The sequence below is a fragment of the Onychomys torridus genome, chromosome 9 (genome assembly GCF_903995425.1).
Source record: "Onychomys torridus chromosome 9, mOncTor1.1, whole genome shotgun sequence".
NCBI lineage: Eukaryota > Metazoa > Chordata > Mammalia > Rodentia > Cricetidae > Onychomys > Onychomys torridus.
In genome coordinates, this window is record NC_050451.1 from 53517414 (window position 1) to 53537291 (window position 19878).

At 41.1% G+C, this 19878-nt stretch overlaps 2 protein-coding genes across 3 annotated transcripts in view; one reads left to right on the plus strand and one right to left on the minus strand.

Moving 5' to 3' along the window:
• Positions 1–17909, minus strand: part of Hmbox1 (homeobox containing 1) — a 140522-nt gene extending 122613 nt beyond the window's left edge. Inside the window, exon 1 of the mRNA XM_036198652.1 lies at positions 17603–17909. The gene's annotated coding sequence lies outside the window, so the exon portion shown is untranslated. The remainder of the gene's footprint in view (positions 1–17602) is intronic.
• Positions 17910–18270: 361 nt separating this feature from the next.
• The window catches only part of Ints9 (integrator complex subunit 9), an 88458-nt gene continuing 86850 nt past the window's right edge, over positions 18271–19878 (plus strand). Inside the window, exon 1 of one of the 2 annotated variants that reach the window (XM_036199318.1) lies at positions 18271–18408. In XM_036199318.1, the coding sequence (XP_036055211.1) occupies positions 18400–18408 (9 nt within the window). In that variant the 5' untranslated portion in view covers positions 18271–18399. The other variant, XM_036199319.1, reaches the window with a different exon arrangement.

Here is a 19878-nt window from a genome sequence, read left to right on the forward strand (position 1 = left end):
AGATGCTGGTAACTTGCATCAGGAAACACAAGTGAGAATAATCAATATTGCCTGTGAAGGAGAAGGGGAATACAGCAGGACCTGAAATGGAGATAGATGTGAAACTAACGTCCATGAACTTTATGTTGTTTACAATTTAAGTTGGATGCATACCTAAATTTCTTTTAGCACTAAAGTAAGATGGAATCTACCTCATATCAAGCTTAAAAAATGTAAGACACAGAAACCTCAATGTCCTTTGAATATGGAGTACAGGCGAATGTGTGGGCCAGGCTCTGAGAACTGGTGTCCCAAAAGCCAGAAAGAAACCTCTTCCAACTGCTGCTCCAAGACCAAGTATGATGACCACAATGAGGGCCATCCTCACTGCCAGCAGCTGCTTGTAAGCAACAGTGATGCTGTCTTAGCCAGACCACACCTATGGGGTGGTTCTGGCTGTGGTTTCTGCCAGGAGCTGCCTCCCATAGTCTTCCCATTGTATGAGATTTGTTCTGTAGTCTCACTAACAATTCTGAGAGTCCTAGCATCATGCAAAAAAATTGCTCTCTTTACCTTTGTGACAGCATCTCATGTATCTCAGGCTGTCCTCAAATGCTCTCTATAGTTAAAATGACCCTGAACTTCTGATCCTCCTGCCTCCCAACTCCTCCAAGCTGGAATGACAGGAATGTGCCACCATGCCAGACTTATGTGACACTGGATATAGAACCCAGGGTTTTATGCATGTTTCACAAGAACTCTACAAATTGAGCAATATCCCTAGTCCAGTAAATACATTTTCAGCTTATGTAGGATAGTCAGTGTCTGTTGTTCCATCCACACTCAAGTAACTATGACAAAAAGATAATGTACAGTTGAAGTGGCTACTGAGACATGAGGTTTGAAATTGTGATATCATTAGTATCATTAAGAAAGCAGCTGTGGGACTACGCAAGGACTTTTGTTTTGTTTTTATTTAAACAGGAGTTCTAAATGTTTGTGTGTGTGTGTCAGACAGGCTCTAGACATGGTGTGTGTGTGTGTGTGTGTGTGTGTGTGTGTGTGTGTGTGTATCAGGCTGGCTCTAGCTCTGAATCCTCCAGCCTCTGCCTCTTGAGTACTGAGACCATGAATATGGGTCACCATGACAGGATCTATTTAAGTACTTTTTAAAGGAAAGTTGAAGAACAGGGTAAGGTACCTTGTCATTAGTCTATCAATTCACTGTCCCCTGTAATCTTTGAAATGAGCATCAATTTTACTGAGAATTAAAAGAGTCCCCCTTAAAATTTCATTAAAGAAAGAAAAAAAGAAAGCAAGAGAGAAGAGTAATAATACAGATTTTTTAAAAGGTGCATGTCAATTATCTGTTTCTAAGAACAAACAAAAATACACTGAAAACATAAAGAACTCTTATAACTCAATCATGATGGTGCTGAAACTGTAAGATGAACAATAACCTGAGCAGGAATCTCACCCAGAAATATGTGTAAATCTTTGAAAAGATGCCCATCATTAGCTATCCAAAAATCAAATTAACATCACTCCCATGAGAATGGCCCAAAAGAAAATGGGAGACAATTACAAGTATCAGCAAGGGTGTGGAAGAACCGCATCCCTACATTATAAACAAACAAGTACTAACAAGAATACAGCAAAATCTGCAACAATACACAAACACAAAGATAGACTGTGACAACACAGACAGAGACACTGCAGCCCAATTCACCAAATTAGAAAATAAGCCAAAAGCTGGGCATGGTGATACACACCTTTAGTCCCAGCACTTGGAGGCAGAGGCAGGTGGATCTCTTGTGTGTTCGAGGCTGGTCTTGTCTACATAACGAGTTCCAAGACAGCCAGAGCTACATATTGAGATCCTATCTCAAAAAAACCTAAAAATAAAATAAGACAGTTTGGTAGTTTGGCAAATTTCACATAAGCATTATTCTTGATGTCCTCAAATTATCCATTAGATACTGAATGAATTCAATTGATAAACAATGCAATATTATTAAGCAATAAAAAGGAAAGGAATAGCAATACATGCTACAATATGGATGAACTTCAACAACTTACGCTAAGTTGAAGTGATAAGACAAAAGACCACAAGCTATCCACTGCTGGTTCTGAGTTTAATTTATTGGGAACTAAGACTATAGTTCAGTGTTAGAGTGTGTGCTTATATATTCAAATTCTGGGTTCAATCTCCAGCATGAAGGGAGGGAAGGGAGAGAGAGGGAGGAAGGGAGAGAGGGAGGGCAGGAGCGGGGAGGAAAAGGATGAGGGAGAGAGAGGGAGGGGGAGGAAAAGGGAGAGAATATGAAAACACAGTCAGAAATGGCAATACATATCTATAATTCCAACAATAGGTTTAGACAGGGGGATTGGGAGTTTGAGGGCAACCTGGACTATAATCAGGTACTGTCATAAAAAAAAAAAAAGATAAAAAGAAAAAATGCTTTGGTAAAAGGCAGAAAAATAGCTGATGATATTCAACATACAAAGGTCTAAATGAAGGTAATACAAAAAATCATAGAGGTTTGCCTGGGTTTAAAAATAGACTTGTTCCATAGGCTACAAGGCCAGCTAGTAGCACCCTGTGAAACACAGGTAAATGTTCTTCAAGACAAGAGTGTGTTCTTAGCACTGGATTCCATCCCAAGCATCAGGAAAAGAAGTAACTAAATAAATAAACCCTCACAAAAGCAACTAGTGTGAGACCAAAACAGGATACTATACCTTGCAAGTTAATGTTTCTGTTTGCAGTTAAGATAGCTAACAAAGCTCCTGTTTGTCCTGGGCAGGTTAAGCTTTCTGTTTGTAGTTAAAGCACAAGTTCCTGTTTGTCTTGTGTTAAGTTCTTGCAAGTTAAGGTTTCTATTTGTAATTAAGAGTAAGTTCCTGTTTCTTAGGTCCCATGTAAACTGCAAAGCATGTTTTCCAACCTACACTAACCTTGTGACGGCATTCACAATCCTCAGGTTGTTCCTTCCTCTTCATTGTATCTTTCTAACAATGTGTAACAGCCATATCTCTCTCTCTCTCTCTCTCTCTCTCTCTCTCTCTCTCTCTCTCTCTCTCTCCCTCCCTCCCTCCCTCCTTCCCTCCCTCCCCCCCTCTCTCTCTCTCTCACACACACCCCACACACACACACACACACACACACACACACACATACACACAAAAGGGACCTCAAGAAGCCAGCAGGCCTTAGAGACAAGCAGTTGGGACTGGTCAGTCCTGGGTGGTCCCCAAAATACAGCTTGCATTAATAGGACAATCGTGGATTTGGTCTCTCTCCTCTCAATTTTCAGGTTTAACACTAGAACTCAGGAAACAAATAATTTAATAACCTCTAAAACAGACAAGGCTCCCAGCTACCTCAAATAATCAGAGATTCCCTGATATCCCTATCACCAAAAGCAAAGAGCATTATTCTTTTTTAGCTTTTTTTTTTTTTTATGTATACAGAAGAGGGCACCAGATCTCATTACAGATGGTTGTGAGCCACCATGTGGTTGCTGGGAATTGAACTCAGGACCTCTGGAAGAACAGTCGGTACTCTTAACCTCTAAGCCATCTCTCCAGCCCCTATTCTTTTTTAAAGAGATAACTGGCAACTTCTCTGTTCTTTTTCCTCCCTGATGCCCTCATGAATTCTATCAATCTGAGCCAAAGCACTTCACTTGCAATTTAAAATGACTGCATGCTTACAGAGGGCTTTATTTGTTTTGTCTGGGGCGGGGGGGGGGGGGGGAGTGTTCATTAGGTAAGAAAAAAACCTATCAATGAACTTACTTTAAGAACAATTTACAAAAAAAAGTTTGGTTCCTTGTTTTTCACTCATAAGCTCCTGGCTAACCTCCATTTAATAACGGCGCTATCTAGGTACTCCTCCTAAAACAGCTGACCAGGGAAGGGAAGCTAAGTGTATTAGCTAATCTTGGTTTTCAGGTTGACTATATCAGGACTCTGGTAAAATGCAGCCCACTGGGCACACCTGTAAGGGGTAGACCCACCCAGAAAAAAAGGACATGGAGGAGGGAAGCTTTTGCTATTTGCCTGCTTGCTTTCATTCTTGCTGGTAAGTTCATCTATCCTGTTGCTCCTGCATTCCTTCAATGATATTAGAACCAACTTCTTCAGTCCTCCAACACAGAATGAAGACCAGTAGCTCCCCAGGAATTCCCCAAACCTCTGGCACAAGACTGGTACCATTGAGGCATCTAGCAAGTGACTTCTCAGCCTCTCCAGCCTAACAGTCATTGTTGGACTACCTGGCCTGGCCTACGCTCTGTAAGCCACTCTAACAACTAACTCCCTTTAATATACATCTTCGTTCTATCAGTTGTTCCTTTGGAGAACCCTGACTTACACAACACAAGCACCTCACACAATCCACTGTGTGCCAAGGGTAGAACTTACTCTACATATCCCAGCTGACCTTGCAGTAGTGGGATGTAATTATACATTGTCTTAGCTGTTAAAATACAAGTTTGAGCACTTGTTTATATAAAAAAATAAATTACAAAAAAAAAAAAAAAAAAGGTTAAATGTTTTGGTACAATTTAAGATGGTTTACTACAAACAAGAAAAGTCGCCAGGCAGTGGTGGTGCATGCCTGTAATCCCAACACTCGGGAGGCAGAGGCAGGTGGATCTCTGTGAGTTCGAGGCCAGCATGGTCTACAAAGCGAGTTCCAGGACAGCCTCCAAAGCTACAGAGAAACCCTGTCTCGAAAATTAAAAAAAAAAAAGAAAAGAAAGGAAAGAAAGAAAGAAAAGTCAATGTGAGACTACTGTAAAAGACTTGAAGGAAGTAAGACATTAAACTATGACTCACAGATTGTGTCTTTAAGATCTCCCTTCATTTTAGGGCTGGAGAGATGGCTCCAGGGCTAAGAGCATTGGCAGCTCTTACTGAAGGTTCAGGTTCAGTTCTATCACCCACATAGCAGATAAGAGCTGTCCAATGGTAACTACAGTTCCAGAGGATCCAACACCCTTTTCTAGCCTCTATGAGTACTGCATTCACTTGGTACACAGACATGCATAGAGGCATACACATAAAATAAAGTAAAAATGTAAAAGAAAATAAAAGATCTTCCTTCATGTCAAGAAAAATCAAACCTGACATCATAAATGTATGGTGTGTACAAGACAATCTGATATACAGAGACAATCAATGCATTCCAGTAATATCAGACTGTGGCTCAAGATCAAGATTTTGGACCCTGATACTACTGTTAGTTTGGATGGGAGAATTCTCTGTTGGGATGGGGAGATACTGCTACTGTTTGCCCACTAGATGACCAGAACACCTTTACTCCAGTAGTGACAATCAAAATGGCCTATAAGCACTGTCCAATTATTCCAGTTGAGAGCCACAGCTTTGTAGTGATATTTGCTCTGCCAACATGACCTAGGACTGTACAGCCCGAATGACCTCTTAAAAGGAAAGGGATAGGACTCGTGACCCCTCTCCCTGTTCCCTGGTGTGGTCGAACTGCCAGGTGGACTCACTCCTGGTCAGATCAGAGGACAATGTCTTTTCCATTCTGTACTCGTTGAGTGTATTTCCTCAGTTTATCCTAATAAATTTCCCTAATACTCTTTAAGCAGACTCCTGTGGATTTCTCGCATTATAGCTCTGTATCAGCTAATGTGAACAAACAGCCATATATTTTGATTAAAATGAAATACTTAGGGAATCACTTCTTAATGATTTTTTTTTTTTTTGCTATATTAACTGTTTTCATTACCTGACTACTCTTTGTTCAAATGAAGTCATTGAAGATGACTTTTGTACACTTATCAGGAAGCAAAAACACAACTATTCAACATGTAAACTGCCAAGGAAGATAGCTTAACTTGATTTTCAGTGATTCTCAACTTTTCCCTATCTTTTTCTGATATAACAACAGAGGCACAGAATGACCAACTAGGTCAGCCCAGGGAGCAAAGGTTGAAAGAACAAAGGATAAAAGTAAACAGAAGAAACACTTCCCAGCAGGGAGGAGAAGCAGGCAAGGATAACATTTAACACAAGTGTTATCATTCCTGGCCCACTAGGTCTCATTCCCAGGTAAGTCCACTGCAGGTCCACAGCAACATACAAAAGAGGCTACCACTGTAAATTCCAGAAGTCTTAATGCTTACTAGCGAGTGGTCAAAGTAAGTGACTGTTGATTTATTTATGATGTACAAAAATTAAAAATGTAAAAACGCAACTGAAGTAAGGACACATAGTAACACATCCAGCAGTGGCTAGACAACTGAGAGCTGATACAAATGATTCAGAAAGCAAAGAGTACAGAGGGTTCTGTCCACAGGGAAATCAAAACCCCAGCCCTTGGATAGGAATCCAGTTCAGACCAGGAACACAGACCAAACCATTGAAAATGCAACATGCCTTAAAGTGAGTACAGAAAGTTAGGATTGTAAGTCTGTAAGCAGGGCTTAGAAGTACACGGACTAGCATGAGTGTGTCAAGATCCACTGGGAAATGTCTCCTCAGGAGGAAGGATTTAACTGGGTTTATTAAAGAAGATCACGGACTAGCATGAGTGTGTCAAGATCCACTGGGAAATGTCTCCTCAGGAGGAAGGATTTAACTGGGTTTATTAAAGAAGATCTTAACTGGTAAGACAAGGATATATATGTAAACATGTTAACTAAGTAACATGGCAAATACTAAGAGGGGAAATGTTGGAAACATGGAAGGAGGGATAACTCACCTAAATGTAACACAGAAAACATCTTTAGGGATTAGAGAGTAGCATACTATTCAAGGGGAAAAGAAAATATTAGAAGCTCTAAAAAGCACAGGGATCAAAAAAGTACATCGTCAACTTAGGTAGAATCCATACTTACAGGGCTATCAATAGTCCGATGAAAATCATGCATTTCATGCACCATGGAATAGAGTAGAGAAGAGGCAGGAAGGCTAGATTTATGCTGCAATGATCTCTGTAGACATTTATTTATGTGAAATGTAATTAAGTCCTACACATAATAAAAACTGAGATGAGACTACACACACAATGAAAAAATATTAGCTAGAGAGGTATTATGTGTACCACAGAAGAATCCTAAGGTTTAAGGAGGGCATGCAGAACTTGGAAAGAGAAGCACAGACCCACCAATAATGAAGCATTGTTTGTGCCAACCACTGTCATAAGCACAGTACAAATGTTTTCATAAGCCCAAGAATTCTATTATGTTGATATTGTTTTAAGTGCATTTACTTGTTTATTTTACAGGTGTGTGCACACACACACATGCACACATATGACATAGCACACATGTAGAGGTTAAAAGACAACTTTCAGAAGTTGGTTCTCTCTTTTCACCGTGTGGGTACTAGAGACTAAACTCAAGTCAGCCTTGGAAGCAAGCACCTTTACTTGCTGAGCCATCTCACTGGCCCCAGAGAGATACTGTTATTTACCCTTAGGTTACCAGTGGAGATACTGAAACACACGGAAGTCTATACAAAGAGTAAGTTGTGGCCAGGCAGTGGTGGCGCACGCCTTTAATCCCAGCACTCGGGAGGCAGAGTCAGGCGGATCTCTGTGAGTTTGAGGCCAGCCTGGGCTACAGAGTGAGTTCCAGGACAGGCTCCAAAGCTACACAGAGAAACCCTGTCTCAAATAACAGAAAAAGAAAAGAAAAGAAAAAAAGAGTAAGTTGTAAAGATCAGAGGGGTATTAGAACAATCCAATTCTGAAGTTCATGTTTCTCTGCAGCTCAATGGTCTAGAAATAATCAAGATTCTGAGAAGAAACAGTGATATACCTAAAGGGGGGGTGGTGCTAAGGAATTAATTTTTGAGGGCAAAGTTTCAAGATGCTCGATAATCTAAAGGTCTTTTTTTTTTTTACACACACATACATGTACATACATACACACGCTTAAGAAAAAGAGCTGATGAAGTAGCCATTGAAGAATAACTGCCTGAGGCATAATACTGTTAAGGGTAATACCTAGAAAAATAACCATGCTCACTCAAAGCCTTCTTCATGTCAGAACTTAAGAGCATAAGCAACTAGAGAAGATGACACACATTATTTAGAACAGGCAAGAACGTATCAGGAGGAGACATTTTAATATACTACAGATCTTAATGACTAACTCATATCCAAGCATTACACTGTCTGCATCTTCCAAATGTACTATATCAATTAGAATTATTTAGTGTGATTTTGGAGGAGTGTCCTCTATCAATTAGAATTATCTAGTATGTTTACACAAGAAGCACATTCCTGAGCCCATGCCAGATTCTAAAAATCTGGAGGTAGGACTCAGGCAAATAGCACTTTAATACTCTTTCTGGACAATTTTTCTGCAAAAAAAGCTGAGGTCTGCTTCCTTTGGTGCAGTCCATGTGCTTACATCACTTTGACTCCCAATTGCTTTAGCTCTTTTCCTTTGTAATTGGACTGAGTTCTTCTAGACTCTTAGCTGACTATGCTTGATTTCTGTTTATGTCTAAAATTCTCAGGCTGATTTGTAATAATCTAAACTTAGCTTTATAGTTTTCAGTGTTGAAATTCATATTAACAACAATATTGACAGAGGAACTTCAAAAAGCTCTAGCTCCTTTCCTAGGCATTATGATTCTCTGTTAAATGTAACGTAAGGTTGATGGATACTGGGCTGAACAAAACATGCCAATTCTTCCACCGCTGAATCTCTACAGCACAAGGTTTATATGGTGTATTTACTAGCTCAAGTCTTGTTGATTGCTTCTCAAATAGAAGGCACAAGTATACTAGTTTTGTTTTGATCTATCATAAAAGCTTATCTTTCTTCTTTATTTTTATTTTATGCATACAGGTGTTTTGCCTGCATGTATGTCTATGCACCAAATGCATGCAGTATCTACAGAAGCTAGAAAAGGGAATCAGATCCTGAGACCGGAGTTACAGATTGTGAGCCATGTGGGTGCTGGGAGTTGAACCCAGGTTCTCTAATGAGCAGCCAGTGCTCATTTTTAAATAGTTTATTTTATTTTATGTGTATGAATGCTTTGCCTGATATATGTCTGCACCACATATGTGTAGTACCTAAGGAGGCCAAAAGAAGGTGTCAGATCCTCTGAGACTGGAGTTACAGACAATTGTGAACTCCCATGTAGATGCTGGGAATTGAACCCAGGTCCTCTGGAAGAACAGCCAGTGCTTTTAACCCCTGAGCTATCTATCTCTCCAGACTCATAGGGATTTTATAAGGAAACAGTTGCCATAGTAGAAGCTAAGTATGAGATAGGCTCTAGTTGCTATAATAGTTAGGAAATCACCTAACATCCCTCATTCCCTTTGGACTTGATGAGCAAGAGCAAAGGAAGAACTGCTTTAATTAAAGCTTACTTCCACAATGCTATTCTACCATCTCTCTGGTTTGTCTGAGGTGACTAGGATTAAAAAAACAATACTAAATTATAGTGTGGGTCTTTTGCCACTTCTTACAAATTGATCCTTGAACTCATTTCTGTATCACCGAGGAGCTCAGCATACACTCCCAGACTCGGTGTTTTTGAATGCCCTGTTCATTCCCTTCAAGGAACCCCATGCACACAGCATCCAAGTCCTCACTTTATAGATGATTCCCTCTTGTGTTGCACTTGCTCTCTTACCTCACGGGATAGGGACAGACATGGAATAGTCATTGCCAGTGCATTCAGACTTCTCTCTGGTCACAGAACTAAAAGAAACACTATCTCCACTGAGGTAAGCTTCAGTTGAAGAATCAGTTCCAACAGCACCATGATATACTGCACCCATCCACAAGTCAGGGTAATGGGGAAAGAGAGCAACAGAACTCAGCAGGCCAGACAGAGTAGAGGGGAAGTGAGAAAGAGAAAGCAGGCGTATATAATATACCTGAGACAAGAGACCACATACTCTAGACTAGGAGGCAGAGACTAGCTTCATGTAAGTGCTAGTTTCCTCTGACCTCTACCCATGCACCCTGGCAAGTGTATATGTAAGTGCATGTGTGTACAGACACAGACACAGACACAGACACACACACACACACACACACACACACACACACACAGATAAATCTGGTTTCATCAGTCCGAAACAGCTGTACCCTATAACAATTTCTCTTTGAGACTAAATAAGTTCTAATTAAAACATTTATTTTAGAGTATACACCAAGAAAAGGAATGCTGAAACCAGATAAATACAATGAAAAAAAAAAAAAATTGTACCAGGAAGCAGCTGAAACCACGGGTAGCCAAAGCCCTGAACGGATGAACCTGGCCTACCAGGAAACTCCACTGATACTTATCTTATTCCTGCCAATGAAACGACCTCAGTTCAGTTTTCAGTTTTTTCCAAAGCAAATTATCAATGCTGACAATTAAAAACACCTCAAATTTCAAAGACAAAATCACATGATCTATCTTGTGTTAATACCACAGAGCTGTGACATTTAAAAATTCTCTACCACACAGCTAAAGATAAGCAGCCCCATAACTTTGTTACCCAAAATAAAGGTAACAGTACCTAAATCTCTCCCTCTCTTATTCTTTAAATCTCTCATTTATTTCTCCAGAAATAATTTCAAAAGTACTTTCTTTGAAGCTAATTTCCTTCTTAGTCCAAAATAAGACTGCCATGAGCTCCGATCCAGCTGGCAAGTCAGCGCTAACACCAACCACAACCGATATGACACTGACTATAGGTATGACTTTGGTCATCTACCGCAGAAGCTGGCACCATTCTGCTTTGGTGAGATATGTATCTGCTGGGTGTATGGCAAGCACCTCTAATCCTGGTAGTCAGAAGGCAAGGAAAGAGAATCAAAAAGAGTTCAAGCCAACCTGGGCTACAGAACAAGGCCCTGTTTCAAAAGAGTTAAGAGAGGGAGGAGGGAAGGGAGGGACTCATCTCAATTTTACACATTTACAGAAAACCTCACTATCATTGTTAAATTTCACTAGCAAAGTTTAATGGCCGACTCTAATACCATAATTCCTTATTTAAGCGAAGTTTATTCATATTTTGTTGTTGTTTTGGTTTTGTGAACCAGGGCCTCTTGTAGCCCAGGCTGGCCTCAAACTCACTATGTTAAGGCAGATGATCCTGAACTCCTAAGCTTCCTCACTGTTGGTATTATGTCCTAGGGTTTGTTCTGTGTTGTGTTATTGTTTTCAACTTCTTCTTGTTTGTTTTTGGTTTTTAGAGACAGAGTAGCCCTGTCTCTGTGTAGACCAGATCCACATGCTCTGCCTCCCAAGTGCTGGGATTAAAGATATGCACCACCACTGTCCAGCTCAAATTCTTATAACAAAAAAACTTAATTGGGATTTTTCATAAAACTTTCTATCTGTACCAAAGAATTTCTGAAATTCTACAGAGGCAAAAGAGTGAAATTCTTGGTTCAACAGTCGATACTTGTGGTGGTTTAAAAGAAAACGTCCCCCTCAGGCTCATGTATGTGAACACTTATTACCAGTTAATGGTGCTGTTTGGGGAGAAGTAAGCCACTAGATGTGGCTTTGAGAGTTTTAAAACTTCAGCCATTTCCAGTTTGCTCTTTGTGCTTTGAGCTTATGGGAAAGGATGTGAGTTCTCAGCATCCTGCTCCAGCAGCCATCCTGCAGGCATGCCTCCCGCCATGATGGACTCTTACCTCTCTGGAACCATAAACCCAAATAAATTCTTCTTTCTGTGAGTTGCCTTGGCCATGGTGTCTTATCTCAGCAATAGTAAAGCAACTAACACAGAGTCTTTCTGGTCAGTTATACCACAGAACAGACCTGAACAAAGAGGACACATATTCCTTACATGTGGTGATGGATTACTTCCGTGCCTAAGTTTTGGTGGTGGTTATATGAACGGAACACGGTAAAATGGCATAGAAGTATACACACACATAGTACCAATATCAGTTTCTAGGTTTGGGTTCTCTGTTTTGTTGTTTGCTTTTAGTGTTTGTTGATGTCAGGGCCTTGCACATGTTAGGCAAGCGCCACACCGCTAAGTTACATACCCTCCTCTTTCTGTACCATACTAAAGTTATGAATGGCACAACCAATAGGGAAGCTGAATGAAGGGCACAGTGTCCTCTTCTAGCTTTGCAGCACTTCTGTGAATGACACAACACAGCAAAAACACTCTAAGGGCTCATGCGAGCCAATCCTACAAAGGAGGTCCTCTTCTCATTCCCACTCTGCAGATGAGGACACTGAGGCACAGACATTTTAAACACTTGCTCAAGGTTACAGTGGTGAAAGCCAGTTTTGACACCGGTAGAATGATGTGAAAGGCGACAGAGCCACTGAAGGATTACAGGAAAAGTATGGCTGACAATCAAATTCACATTTTACTTTGGCAAGATCCCTCAGGTACCAGTGTAGAATGACTAATGAAAAAATGACTGCATGCAACAAGATTAGTTAAGAGATTGATGTAATGAGTCAGAAACTATGAATTAAGAGAACAGCAAGAGAATGGAGGACGTTTACACAGACAGCAAGATCAGCTCCATCTCATGACTGCAAGGCTTGACCAGCCAAGCCAAGAGCTTCAGGATTTAACACTATTACTACGCCTTATCAAAATCACAAGGCAGAAAATTTCAGTATTACATCATCCTCATTTCAGCAGAACCCACAAACATATGACTTTTCCCTATATAAAAACTGAATCTTAAAAAAAAATTTTAAAAAAATTTTTTTAAAAGGCGCCGGCATTAAAAAACAAAACAAAATTGAATCTTGGGCCAGCAAGTAAAGACATCTGCTAGCAAGCCCGAGGACCTGAGTTCAATCCCCAAAACCCACATGCTGGAGGAAGAGAGAACCAACTCCTGTGAGTTGTCTTCTAAAATCCATGTGTGCACTGTGGCAGGTGTCTTTACTTACACATAATAAATAAATAAAACAAAAAGAATGTGACTATATTCATTAAAGTCACTCTTCCTTTGTACCTCCATACTGCTCCTTAAACACGAAATTTACTCATGTTTCTAATACATCACCTATGGGCCTCTGTACAAAAGATGGAAAGAACTACCAAGTATATTGCCTTAGTTTGCTTTTGATTGCTGTGATAAAGACACCATGACTAAAAGCAACTTGGGGAAGAAAGGGTTTATTTGGCTTACATTCCCTCATCACAGTCCATCATTCAGGGAAACTAAGGCAGGCACACAAGTAGAACAGGAAGTTGGAGGCAGAAAACTAAGTTAAGACCACAGAGGGGTCTGATTGCTGGCTTGCTCCTCATGGCTTGCTCAGTATGCTTTCTAGGCTTTGGAGGACCACCTGCCCAGAGATGGAATTACCCACACAGTAAACTGGATCCTCCTCTTATCAATTAGCAGTCAAGAAAATGCCCTACAAGCAATATGATTGAGGTATTTTCTCAATTGGGGTTCCTCTTCCCATTTAACCACAACCTCTGTCACAGTGACAAAAAACCTAGCCAGCACATATATCCAGTTAATATTTTAACCATAATCAACAGCCCAATGAAATCTAAATGGCCTCAGAATGGACTAGAATCATTTTATCACTAAAAAAGAAAGAGTCAGGTGGACCTGTCTTAATAGGAAAAAAAAAAAAAAAAGCCCATAACAAAGCTAACCCACTTCTTCATAAATCACTTAAATTACAAGTTTTTTTATCTTTTGTTCACAAATATTTTTAAAATAAACCCACAAAGCATCCCTACATCACAAGAGTCCACAAACAGAGAGTAACTAAAACCTACAAGTTTTACATCAGATAATCACTGAGAGTCTCTACTCTGCACCTATGATGGATAGGTTCTCAGTCTAAGTGAAGGCCATCTTGGGCACAGCTGTGTCTAGGAATCTGAGTCACACACTAATTATTTAGTACTAGCTGGAGAAAAATGTCAGATTGACAGGCTGACATTTGAGAGAACTATATTTTGGCAGAATCTGTTAAAATGATGGTTTACAATGATAAGGAAACTGCCAAAGTTTCTATAATGTAGACAGTATGAATGGTGGTTACTGTTTGGTCTCCTTTTGTGGGTCAGATTTGTTTAGGTTTGATACACATACACACACACACATCATATAAATTTGACTGCATATATGAATATGCACATATAACATACTCATATATGATACGAATATGCTATGCTTTTTATTCATAACAGTATAAAGTTGTACTAAATTGAAAAGAAGAAAAACCCATAGTTAACAGAAAAATATAGTCGAAGTACACAATATTAAGATTCTGGAAGCCAAAATACCTACATAAAGCAGGAACAAACAAACAAAACCCAGCACATTTTTACCAGGTGCTTTTAAGAGTGATCTATAAATGTTCATCATTTTATAGAGCTGAGAAGTACACCAACTTCTATTTATGAAAATTAACATTCTATGATAAATTTGTAATTTCCAAGAGAAATAACCCAAGTTTAAAGAACAGAATATGAAAAACAGAAAAGCTGCAATAGATGAACCCAACTGTAAACCTGCTTTTGATAGAAACAAGGTAGCCAAATGAACTTTGAAACTAGAGATAGAACTAATATGACATACAGGAAGACCCAAAAAAGAACAAATTAATATACAAGATACAATGAAGCAAGCAAGAATATCCACCAACACTTAGTTAAAAAAAAAAAAAATGCCAGAAGAGAAGAATGAGATCTTTGTTACAATGTGTGTTATAACTTAGAAAAATAGAGATATTAGGTTTCTACTTGGGCTAGAAGATGAAATGCACCCAGCAGTGCAAATGAAGCCTCTGGAAAAGCATTCAACACATTGCTAAGGGTTCCTTTCCTTAATGCATTTTCCTTACTAAAACAGTGTTCCGTATATGCTGTGCACAGAACTAGCAGCAGATTGGTTAAAAAACAGCTTGCATTTTCAACTTCCCGTAATAAAGGCCACATATTTTAGAAATGATCATATTAAAATAAATATGTCTTTACAGTTACAGGATGAAATTTTAAGCTGGACAGGCACCAATGCCCTGGTTCTCTACTCTTTTTCGTAAACCATATGACTTCCACATGCTGAGAATGTTTTATGCTTTAGCCTGCAGTAAAGGCTTTACATCATTTTAATGCCCCAGTGCTCAAAATGCAACAGAATCAGCCCAATGAATTCAAGGAATATTTGCTGTACATGGAGCCATTTTTTTAACCAGACTACTAGTCAGAAAAAGTTTAACAAATGCTTTTCTCATAAATAACTTCACATTTCCATTGATGAAAATAAACAAAAAGAAAATTTGAGGAAAAAGTAGATTAAAAAAAACCACTCATTTTTCTAGACTGGAGAGTTTCAGCTTGTCATGTCTAAAATGATTATTAAACAGTTAAGAATTCCATGATTATTACAATGCATTTCAGAAAAACACAAGTAAGCAATATCGTTACATGGAATTTTCTTCCAATTTTTGAAAATTAATGTTTTGGGTTAAGATAAAGCTTAAAACAAGTAATTCTGAAAATCCTGGTCTTCAACAAACCAAAGGCTCAGCTTGGAACAGCACATTCTGTATATGAAATTCTATTCAGGCCAATTTAAATATGTAATGCTCAAGTTCATGCTAACAGTCCCCTTATCTGTATGAATGATCAACAGCAGAAATTTCAACCAAAAGCTGAAGCTACCATAAAATCCCAGTGTATCCATGTGACTTTCAGATGTTATGGAATCTAAAAGCCCCTTCCTGATAGGTGAAACATTCAAGAACTAATACATTTTGACTAAATATATAAATACGTTAAATTCTCAAGTAGAAATAGAAATGATGCCAATCACTCTTTGGGCTTTTAAAAGTCTGTGATACCACAAAATTGTCAGAGAGTGATTGAAGAAGTTGTATTTTGGATTGAGGGAGTACAAAATGCATGATCTTAAATTCTCCTGGTGTAACGTCATTAAATATTCAAGACTGTGAGAAACAAGAGATGTTTCATCTCAACTCTAATTGAAAATTGAAAAATAAAATCAGATTCCCTAAACTTGATTTATAAGCATAATTCAACCAGACCTAGCAACTTAGTTGTGCAATTTAAGAAGTCTAATGCAAAACACTGTAAACCTGATGTGATAATTACTTATGGCATAAATGCAAAATAACAACAAATTCGGGTCCTTTTCACTTAATGATGCATTTTATAGTGAAACCACAAAAAGCACAACCCATTTTAGCACAAACTAAGCAAAAAAAAAAAAAAAAAAAAAAAAAAAAAAAAAAGCACAGGAGGTATTATGACCATCAGGGAGAGAAATGTTCTGTGCCCAGGCAGGAAGGAAGGAGGGAGGGGGAGGAGGAAGGAAGGGAAGAAAAGATAGGAAAGGAGAAGGCAAAGATTTCCATCCTCGGTAGGTCCCCAGAAAAAGGAGCACGTGACTGTACCCTCTCTAACACACGAGGTCTTTTTCTGGAGCTTCAGACAGCATAGCCAGCACCTTTGTCATTCAACTTTGCATAGCGTGCATCCTCACTGCTAAGCGCACTCCTTGCTTCTTCCCTCACCCGACGCTCCCCACTCTTCCACACCAGTTCTCAAGCCAATGTGAGCTACAACAGGGTGGGGTAGAAGCAAAATACGTACAGCGCCTCTCGGCGCACCACCAAGCCTCCTCCCCGAAAATAATTTCCAACAGTTTTTTCAACTACGAAAATAAGTCGCCCTCTCTACCTCAGGGCACACAGCAGACATTCTGTCTCACTGGTAGACGGAGATGAGTATGCCGTTTAGCACTCCAGACTTCCAAGCCCACGTTCCCGAATTTTAAATAACTGGCAAGCCACCGAGCATGAAGATGGCAAGCTACCTTTACTTACTGTTTCGGGGTGAAAGTGGGCGGAGGACTCCTTTCAAAGTAGCCCCAATAGTGTAACCAAAACACGGTTCCGGAATACAATATTAAGAGACACTTTTTCCTTTCCCACCTTTAGCTGCGGGCTTGAGGAGGCAAAGATGCATCTCCACAGCACCTCATCTGTACAGTCCTCCCGCCGGGAGTCTGGGGTGGAGACTGGCCCGGAGGAGGGCACAGAGTGTGAGCCGGCCACCAGGCACTTAGGAGTTGCTGAATTCCCCCCCGACCCTGCACAAGGTCCACGGAGCAAAAGTCCAGCCCGGGACTCACGCATGCTTCCCAAGCCCAGGCCGCTTATCTTCGACTGCAGCTATCTAACTTACCATCTACAGACATTCCTTCAAGACGAGCCCAGCACCCAGGTACACGTCACAGTTTAAAACACAGCCAGACACTCCCCAAACAAACCAGCCCACCTCGAAATCACCTCTCACTTTCGCAAACTCGCAAGCAGGAAGACCCCACCTCCAGAATTCAAACCTTCCGCCGGTCTTGGAGACCAGAGAGAAGTTAGGGAGCCGCCGTCGCCTCTTTTACGCCCGCCCCTCACACACTGCCCCACCCCACAGCCGGCGCACCGCCGCCCCCTCGGGAGCCCCCCCTTCGCGGGCTGCCCCCCACCCCCAGCCTGGCCACTCCAGAGACCCATCTGTGGCGCCTACTGACTTTCTCTCCCCCACAACCCTTCCAAAACATTTTTTCCTTCTCCCTTAAAGTAATGAAAGAAGTGAGGAAAGAGACTTAAGGCAGTCCGGATCGCAAACGACCCCACTCACCTCGGAAACCCGGCTGAGTTCTCTGCACCCGGCTCAGCCCCCTCCCCAGCGTCCCAGAGCAAGGCTGAGGGAGGGAGGAGGAGGAGGAGGAGGAGGAAGACGGGAGGGGGAGGGGATCTTCACCGCGGGGCGCCCGGCGGGAGGGGCTGAGGAGGGCTCCAGGCCCGCGCAGGAAGAGCAGAGGGGGGAGGGGAGCCCCCTATCTCCCAGTCTCCCCCTGAAAACCTCCCTTGTCTCAATCACATCAGACTGACTGTCTTTGTCTGGCTGACAACCGCCATATTGATAGCAACAGCCCCGCTCCCACCTGCTGCCGCCGGGCATCCCTGGGAGTTGTAGTTTCTGGCTCCCTAGAGGAAAAGCACAGAGCTCAGGGTCTGAGGCCCCAGGGAACTACAGGTTCCATCAGGCACTGCGCCCATACGCCTTCCCACAGGGAGGAGGGGAGCCGGGAACTGGAGCCGTGCGGACTACATATCCCAGAATACCATGGATTCCAGACCGGGATGAGGGTCATGATATCATTCTGTGATGGAAAGGAAGGATGAATTGGCGGCGGCGATGCATTTAAGCAGACGGAAGGAGGCGTTTTAGAGAGGAAAGAGAGGAAAAGGAAAGACGCCCACAGTTCCCATAATGCCCGCAGTAAAACTACATTTCCCATGAAGCTCCTGGAAAGTGGGTAAGAAGGGAAAACTCCAAGTCCCGCGATGCTCTCGGCGACGGAGATTGAACCGGAAGACGCTCCCTTGCTTTGAGAAGTGAAGAGACTGGTACTGCACAACCAAAAGTCCAATATGAAACTGGTGAGTTTCCGCTCCTAAGTCGGAGGGCAAAGATACGGCTGTATCCCTTTGGACTCTGTCGCCTCCACCATGACTTGTGGCGGAGGTAGGTCAGCAGATAGAAAACTAAAGTGAGGTGGACTGTGGCAAGCTGGATTTTGCAGTTGAGATTTGAATCCCCTCTAGCATACACCCCACAGTCCCTGCACCTGTCAGGATGTCTTCATTACTGTTTGGTAGGTCCCTTTGGCCAACCATGAAGTTGAGTGTTACATTTCTTCACCCTCGAGCTAAGGATAGACTCTAAAACCTCAGAGTTATAATAGGTCCTCAGCCTCTTTCCACTTAGAGAGCCCTTGAGTGGACTCCCTACTGATGTTGCAAAGCCGAATTCGATCTGAGCAGAGAGCGGGCGCTATCAGACGGAAGGTCATTGCTCATTACATGTCCTGTTACTGCTAACTGCCTTTCGAATTAAGAGAAAGCGGTGCTAAAGGCTGCTCGTGAAGGATTTAGCCAGAGCAGCGTTGAAGCATTCCAGTTTAGAACCTGCGTGAAATAAACAGCGCTAGGTGAAATATGCTTCCTGGAGAAGTCGCTGTGTGCCAAAGCTCAAAGACCTGGCGTATATGCAGACTTCTCAGATCTTTGCTTTGAGCCGTTTTACTGAGCACACCGTTCTAACAAGTTGTTTATTCGAGTGTAATGGGATAAGTGATGGAGTAATAAGGAGAATTGAAAGCAGGTGTGAAATACTTGCTCTCACCTTCTTAGACCCTCACATTCCCACTGCCCACTTAAGGTAGAACCTTCATAATTGCTACATGGAGGTAAATGTCCTCAAAGAAGAGTGAAGCATATTTGGTAGGTTCTGTTTAAGAAGGAAGTGATGTGCAAGTGTTTATTCCAGAACAACCCTTATGAGGGTATCAGAGCTTACGTATTTTTTTTGCTTTACTTATAAAATCCTCTTGCTTGGTTTATATACAAGATTAAAAAGGGAAAGGAACAGATGAAAAATTAGCCCTTTCCTTTCAGAATCAAAAGGTGACGACACCAAGAAAAGGAAGTGTTCTAATTAACACTCTCTCTCTCTTCCAATTCAAACCAAGTGTAGATCCCATAACTAGTCCAATAGTTAAAAGATAAGTGATCTTTAGTACAGAATTCCTGTTCATAATCCAGTGTGGTTTCCAAAATAATTTCCCAGTAGGTTAAATTTGTGTGCTGTGCCTACCAAAGGCTTTTAATAAATTTTTCATGCCCTTAACTTTTAACTCTGTGCACTGCTTCAGGAATATGAAGTTGGCTGTGGAGGTTTTTTTTTTTTTTTAATATTATAGGGGCTAGGGATGTAGGTCAGGGGCTACATGCTTGCCTAGCATGCACAGTGCACTGGGTTTGATCTTCAGCATGGGGATAATGAAAACATTATCATGAAATAGATACATGCACATGTTATTGGGCAAATTCTTGTTTTTGAGATGAGGC